The 7,756-nt window shown below is 49.7% G+C and overlaps 1 protein-coding gene across 1 annotated transcript in view; it reads left to right on the top strand.

Moving 5' to 3' along the window:
- Positions 1-2,421: 2,421 nt before the first annotated feature.
- Positions 2,422-7,756, top strand: part of Gpa33 (glycoprotein A33) — a 36,403-nt gene continuing 31,068 nt past the window's right edge. Inside the window, exon 1 of the mRNA XM_037211293.1 lies at positions 2,422-2,618. Coding sequence (XP_037067188.1) covers positions 2,576-2,618 — 43 coding nt within the window. The 5' untranslated portion in view covers positions 2,422-2,575. The remainder of the gene's footprint in view (positions 2,619-7,756) is intronic.

The raw sequence follows: 7,756 nt of genomic DNA, 5'->3' as shown, positions 1-7,756 counted from the left end.
GAAAAGTACTGAACAGGCTGGTCCTTGATAGACAGGTGTGGGGAGAGCACCATGTTACCATTAAAGAGAGGTCACGGCTTACAACCAGCCTGACATTTTTAACCACAAAATATCTAAGGACCATACAGTGGGCAAGTTGTACCTCCCCTTCATGTTTTTGCCTCAACATTCACGGCCCCTGGTAAAGGCCAGTTGCATAACATAACAATTCGGAGAGTTTCATGGACTTCAAAGAACTCATGACCCACCCTGTGTCATGGCATTCCTGCCACCATCCCTATATTCCCGGGTAGTACAACAGTTCACCCTCTCTTCCTATAGGTCCTGAGACTCCGTGCACCCTGCCATCTATCAGTCTCCATGTTTCCACTGGTCTCCAGTTCACCCTGTTCACATTCTGTGATTACACCTTCATCCAGACATCTTTCCATCTGTCTCCACATTTGTAAATAAGTACCAATGACCCCCTATACACCTGGCCCTGGGCTTGACTGAGTTAGTTAGACACATAGCTCAAAGCATCCTGTCTTCCTAGCTAGATGGAAGCGTGCCCAGTTTAGTACCATCCAAAATTAGCTGAATGAACGAATGAGCTCACAGTTTATTAGAAGGCATGAGAGACAGACTAAATATAACTGAAGTGTAAGGTAGAGTGTGGTTCTGGACCTAGAAGAAACTTGGGATGCCGCACTGAGTCACAGGAAGGAGCAAGCCCTCCTGAACTGGGAAGCCACAGAAGGCTTCAAGGGAGACGTGATGTATGAGTAGGCGTTTAACGGGTGAGTTAGATGAAATATAACTGATATAATAGTGGAGGGGAACTTCAGAGAATGTGGCACACAGTTCTGGGGCAGGAAAGAATGAGCTGTAGCTATAAAGAAATGTCCAAGTACAGTCAGAACAGAGGTTACAGACTCAAGGGAAGATAATTCTTGAAAGGGAGGGGACGTTGAGGAATGAATCCTATCACACCTTAAAGGACAATTTAAGGAGCAGACATTCATCTGTTAAGTTCTGTGGAGTCAGCAATGGGACTGGAGTAGAGACCCAGCATCAGAGGACTGTGTCTTAGGAGGAATAATCTGGCAATGGTGTCCTGAAATCTCGGAACAGAAAAAGTATTTGATACAATTAGAGAATGCATTGGTGTGACTAAAGCGTCATAAATAGAAATCAATAACCTTGTGAGCCGACTAGACCTGGTAGCTAGAAGAGACGGCTTCAAGTAATTTGCACAGGGAATTCAGTACAAGGCACACCTGGAAACACATCTGCAGTCACTGCTGTGTCCAGAAGTGAGTTTCTCAAGGGTACAGAGAGGTAGGTTCAAGACCAATAACGTAGTAGAAGTGTGAACAAACTTGGCAGAGATTGCATCCAGTGTGATGTTATTACCCACTAAACAGAAGTCAGTCAGCAGTGCTGTATGTGTGTGTGGATGCAAAGACTAGGATATTTTGTTAAATGAAAAATGCTGAAATGACATAATATAATGAATGCATAGAGCGTCTGTGGCAGAACCTGATCAGATGGCTCTCTGGAAAGCTATTTCTTATAACACTTGTCCTTCCTTCCTTCCTTCCTTCCTTCCTTCCTTCCTTCCTTCCTTCCTTCCTTCCTTTTTTCTTTCTTTCTCTCTCCTTCCTTCCTTCCTTCCTTCCTTCCTTCCTTCCTTCCTTCCTTCCTTCCTTCCTTTCTTTCTTTCTTTCTTTCTTTCTTTCTTTCTTTCTCTCTTTCTTTCTTTTGAGGCAGAGTCTCACTATGTATTCTTGGTTGTCCTGAAACTCACCCTGTAGACCAGGCTGACCTCAAACTCACAGAGACCCACTTGGCTCTGCCTCTGGGTGCTGGGATTAAAGGTGCTACGGTTCATCTGTTACATTTAAAGGTGACAAATATCTCAATGTCTTGGGACTGAGGGATTCCCAGGATGCATGACTTTGGTGTTGAAAACTGAGACAGGAGATGACTAAGACATGACTATCTTCTTGGTTTCTTGTGTATTTACTGCTTTCCCAGGCAGAGTACTAACTCTGAGTGTAGGAACTTCCTGTGCCCTCCAAGACCAGGTCTCTGTTCTAGTGTGGGTGTCAAAGAAAGAGGAGGAGGAAGAGAAAAAGACCGTGCTGGGTCTTAAAATGTGCCTCAGCAAATGTGGACAACACCCTTCTTTTACTAGCTTGGAATTATTCCGAGATTATTCTCTTTTTATTACAACTTCCTTTCGGTTATGTGAGGCCCACACCTAGTGAGAAGCCCAGGACTTTGCACCCCTGCGAAGGAGGGAGGAAGCAGGAAGATGGCTGGCTGGCTCCAGGGAACAGCGGGGATGACTCTTGTGGGGCCTTGGGTAGCGTGGGTGGAGCGTGCACCTCGCCCCATAGGTGAGCTCACCTGCCAGTCTGTTGACAGGGTGGGGTATATGGGCCCAGGCTGGCATAGGTGAACAGGAGCAGAGCTGCAGGGACTTCGGGGTGAGCCAGGCCAGAGCCGCTGTAACTTAGCCTGTCAGCCCAGACCCGTCCAGTGCCTTGCCGGTTCCAGCCTGGGTGTGGGGCAGAAAACGAGCAAGACCATGTCGGCGAAGGTGGGACCTGTGCTGTGGATGCTCTGCACAAGTGAGTAAGCCCCTCCTGCCGGCTCCTGGGGGATGGGTGAGACGTAGGATCGCTGAGGGAGAGGTGCCCCAGTGTCCCTCACCTCTCCCGGTCCCACTGAGCAGAACTGTGCATTCTATTGTTTGGGGGGGGGCAGTTTCCAGGCCTGTTCCAAGATCAACACGGTTCTTATCTCAATTAGTTCGTAAACAACCCGCATCCCATTGCTGGAACAAGTAACTCCAAGGGTCGGAAATATGTGACTGGGGAGACACAGCATTTGAAGTCAGGGGTTGTTCTAAAAAGTCCAGGATGTGGCTCTAGATAGATTCATTATCTGGGGCAGTGGTTCTCAACCTTCCTAACGCTTCGACCCTTTACTAGAGTTTAGATACTCCCTACCCTGCCCACCCTGAACATTCTCAAGCAGAGAAGCGCCCCCCCCCCAAATCAGCGGATCTGTGGGTTTGCGGCTGAATCTAAACTAAGTGCTAAATAGCAAAGTGGTTGTGTGGAGATGGGCGGCCTGGGTGAGGCTTGGGACAGAAGTCCCAGCCTCGGGGTGGCTAGGCACGGAGAGCAGCAGACTGGATGGGGAGGTGAGAGGGCTTAGTTCCGAGACCCCTTAGTCCAGTGAGTTTGGCCATCAGCTTGCAACCCAGAAACCGTTCCTGGCTTCCAGGATCCAGCAACCATGGGAGGAAGTGAAAGCTGAGAGAGAGAGAGAGAGAGAGAGAGAGAGAGAGAGAGAGAGAGAGAGAGAGAGAGAGAGAGAGAGACCCAGAGGCCCCAAGGAGCCTGGGACACAGAGCCCAGGGGACTTTGGTTTAGCTCTCTCTCTTCAGGGCTTCCTGGCGAGCCTGGAACCACCAGGGACACCACCCTGCGCAGTCCTTCCAGGCCTCCAGCTTTCCTCTCCTGTTACTGAGCCAGGCTTTGGGGCAAAGGACAGACTGCTAGGAAGGAAGGATCAGATCAAGGGTTGCTTTGAGGGGGAGTTAATCAGCCTAGTTGGTTCACGTTCTGTGGGCAGGTCCATTTTCCTGAGGCAGATGGCACCTTATCATCAACCTAGATGGTCTGGCCACTCACTCCCTCATCCACTCAGCTCTTTTCTGGGCACAGGGGTTGGGTAGGTGCCCTAGGGATGGGGAGTCTGGATTCACCAGCCTCGGCCACCAGCTCTGAGGCTCTGAGTGGAGGATGTTAGCCTCAGGGGAGGGATGCTGAGAGGAAATGGCCACCCACCCCTACCTGGCTCAGGGGTTCTCTGACCCGAGCCAGGACTTTCCTCTATACCCTGCACACACACACACACACACACACACACACACACACACACACACACTTTCCTCTATACCCTACACACACACACACACACACACACACACACACTTTCCTCTATACCCTGCACACACATACACACACACACACACACACACTTTCCTCTATACCCTGCACACACATACACACACACACACACACACACACACACACACACACACACACACACCAGCATAAAACCCTGTGTTCTGTAGCCTGGTACTAATCCATGTGTGCATAAAAAGAAGTAATATTGGCTGAGGGGAAAACCGAAAACCGAGAACACAAGTCGCTTACCCAGCCTAGCAATGAGAAGTGTCCTTAATTCTAAACTGCCTGGAGCAGGCTGGTGGCTGCCTCCTGGAGTGTGAGGCATGTGACCCCTGGGTGAACCCAGCCAGCAGAACTAGTTCTGGGGGGTGTTTCCTGACACATTGATAAAGTATATATCCTGTCCTCACCCCCTTCCCCTCTCCCTCCCGCCAGCTCAGCTCCCAATCACATGCCCACCACATTCTTCTCCTCCACGACTCTAGAGGAAAGGTTGGTGTGATGGGGTAGAGGATGCCAAGAGCTGGAATAGTCGTTGTCAACCCCCTGTACCATTACAGATCAAACCAGAAAGCCATCAGGCAGTGCTCTCGACTGGGCCTCAAGGGAGGGCATCCCTTCCTGCTTTGTGTGAGGGGAAGCCTAGGCAGGAATCACAGAGGACCCCCTTCTACCCTCCTCTCCCTGATTGTGCCCATCGTAGATTGTGCTGATGGTTGGGAGGGAGACACTGAGCTGATGAGGTAGCCCCAGGCTCACTGAACTTTGGGGAAGAGAGACACTGAGCTGATGAGCTAGCCCTGGGCTCACCAGGGAAGTGGAAGATACCACATAAGGTTATATGGAGGTGGTATAAGTTGGCACCTTAGGATTCTTTTCAGATTTATTTTACTTTTATGTATATGAATATTTGCCTGCATCTGTGTATATGTACCACATGCATGCCTGCTGGATCCCCTGGAATTCGGATTATAGATAGCTGTGAGCTACCAGGTGGGTGCTGGGAATCTAACTTGGGTCCTCTGCAAGAGCAACAAGGACTCTTAACTTCTGAGCCCCAGAGGGTTTGGTTTTTTCTGACTAAAGAGGCAGGACGGTGACTCAGTAGGTCAGAGTGCTTGCTGTGAAGGCGAGAGGACCTGAGTTCAAATCTTTAGCACCCACATAAAAAAAGGTTGGGACAGGTATCATTACACATGCCTGTAGCCCCAGCATTGAAGAGCGGAGACAGGCAGATCGCGGAGCTTAATAGGCAGCCAGCCTAGCTGAGACAGGGAGCTTCGGATCCAGTCAGTGGTGCGCGCCTTTAATCCCAGCATTCGGGAGCAGAGGCAGGTGGATCTCTGCAAGTTCCAGGCTGACCTGGTCTACAGAGCAAGTTGCAGGACAGTCAGGGCAACACAGAGACACCCTGTTGCAACCCACCCCCCAAAAAAGAAAGAAACCCTGTCGCAAAAAAGCCAAGTCAAGTGATAGGGGAGATATTCACCGTCTTCCTCTGGCCTTTGCATGGGCATACCCATCTATGTACACACATGTTCATATGCACACACACACGTGCACACGCACACACACACACACACAACTAAAATTGGCCTGCTTTCATTATCATGTGCTGATACTCCTAAATAGAGTCACTGACAAACTACAGCTTCCCATCAGGTAGATGCCCCTCCCCATCTTAATGCTATCACAGCTGGGGACCTGTTTTGTCTGGCTGTAGCATGTGCAGCAGGGGCAAATTACCTCACCTTGTGACATCTCAGTGTTTAGTCTGTAAAACACAGAGGCTAATTTACGATGCATCAAATGCCCACCGTACCTGCCCCAGGGTTCACACAGGCAAAGACCTGAGAACCCAGGCCTGTATGGAATCACTGGATGGACGCGGCATTGCTATTGTTGATATTATTAGAGAGAACAGATACAGGGACAGAAGTCAATGAGACGCTAGTGGTCCATCATCTAAGAGCTCTGATCTGACCCAAACAAGCCAGGAAATGACTCAGAAGTCACTGTGGATGAATCCTAAGTTATCACCCAAATAGCCACCCTGTGCCTGTTCACATTACTGCCCTCCTCAGGCTGCTAGAAAAACCCTCTATTTTGTGTACAAAATTGAGGCTCTTCCAGAAAAGATGTGTAAGAAGGATTCCAGCAGGAACTCTCCAGAGGGAGAAGTCATTGGTCAATTCTGCCAGGAGCCAAGACCTGACAGTATAAAAACACATGTGCACGAGCACGCACACACACACACACACACACACAGAGATACACATAGAAACAGACACATACACAGACACACACACAGAAACATACACACACTGAAACACATAGACACACAGACACCCCCCCCACCCCCCGCGCACAAACACATCAACACAGAGACTCCACAGAGACACACATAGGCATACACACAGAAACATACACTCAGATACACATACCACACAGACACACACATACAGACAGACACACGCATATAGACCACACACACAGACACAGACACACACATACATAGAGACCACATACACAGATACACACCTTCCCAAAGTATAGTGAATATCTTTGTTGTTTCTATGTTAAATTAGACCAACACTGTTTTTCATTGAGGAAAAAAAGAAATCTGTCATTGCAAACTATCATACCAGATGAGAAAAAATGTTCTCTGTCTCTCTCCCCTGACATTAAAAGGTTTCAATAACCCTCTGGGTGCTGGGCCACAGTGGGATTTTGGGAAGTCTGTTTTCAAGTTGCTGGTTCATCGAGGCTGTTGTCCATGTTAGAATCTTTTTGGGCCATGGCCAGGAGTGATACAGTCCCCAGCAGGGTGCTGCTTTCTGCTTGCCACTCTGAAGCGCCACATTCCAGATGACTTCACAGGCTGGGAACTCCTTGGTGTCTGTTCTGTTGGTGCTGAGTCTGAGCTCTGTGTGGTTGCCTAGCCCAGGATGGGCAGGTATAGAGGGCACAGCCTCAGGCGTGAATATCTGTTAACAGTCAAATCAGAGAGGGCCCTTCATGTGTCAGCAACTCCACCCCAAGAGCATGCATGTGGGCCAGAGCCAGGGCAGTGCGAGCGAGAGGCTGGAATCCTGTCTTCCGTCTGCTCAGGGTCCTGGCTCTAATCCTTAAGGTCCACCTCCCACCTGATGCCTGGGCATCACCTGCTGGCAAGAGGCAGAAGCCAGTGCTCACAGATGAAGCACAAAGCTGCCTGTCAGAGATGCAATCGGAATGACAATGTCTCCACTAGCATCAGTCTCAGCACCAGAGGGGACCTGTGAGGTATGGCCAGCTAAGAGGGATGTGTTCCGGGGTGAAGAGTGGCAAGGTAATGGCTGTCAACTCTGATCCATTCGCATCCACCAGGTTCCTTTGTATTTTCCGTATCAGAATCCAGGCAGACTGGCTGTGTGCTTCTCCACCTGTTGACAAATCACCCACATGGTTCTGAGATACAGCCTGGGTTTACAGCTACAAACTGCAGTGTAAGGAGTACGTTTCATGATCAGTGGCCCCGGTACCCCGAGTGTGAATTTACTCTCAATTTTCATCATCTGGTATTATCCCTGAGAGCTGCTGTCTAGGTCCTGGTTCGGTGTCTTGACTCAGGGAGGCCAGCTGCCTGCATCCTTACACTCCAGTGTGTACGCGGGGTACCTGGGATCTTATTAAATGCATACTGATCTGGAAGGCAAGGGTGGGGTATGAGGCTCTGTATTTCTAACAAGCTCCCAGGTGGGGGCGAGGTGGGGCATGTGCAGGGACCACGGTTTGAGAAGCAG

The sequence above is a fragment of the Peromyscus leucopus genome, chromosome 15 (assembly GCF_004664715.2).
Source record: "Peromyscus leucopus breed LL Stock chromosome 15, UCI_PerLeu_2.1, whole genome shotgun sequence".
Classification (NCBI taxonomy): domain Eukaryota; kingdom Metazoa; phylum Chordata; class Mammalia; order Rodentia; family Cricetidae; genus Peromyscus; species Peromyscus leucopus.
The sequence above is the reverse complement of the archived record's forward strand: the minus strand, read 5'-3'. Positions and strand labels throughout refer to the sequence as shown.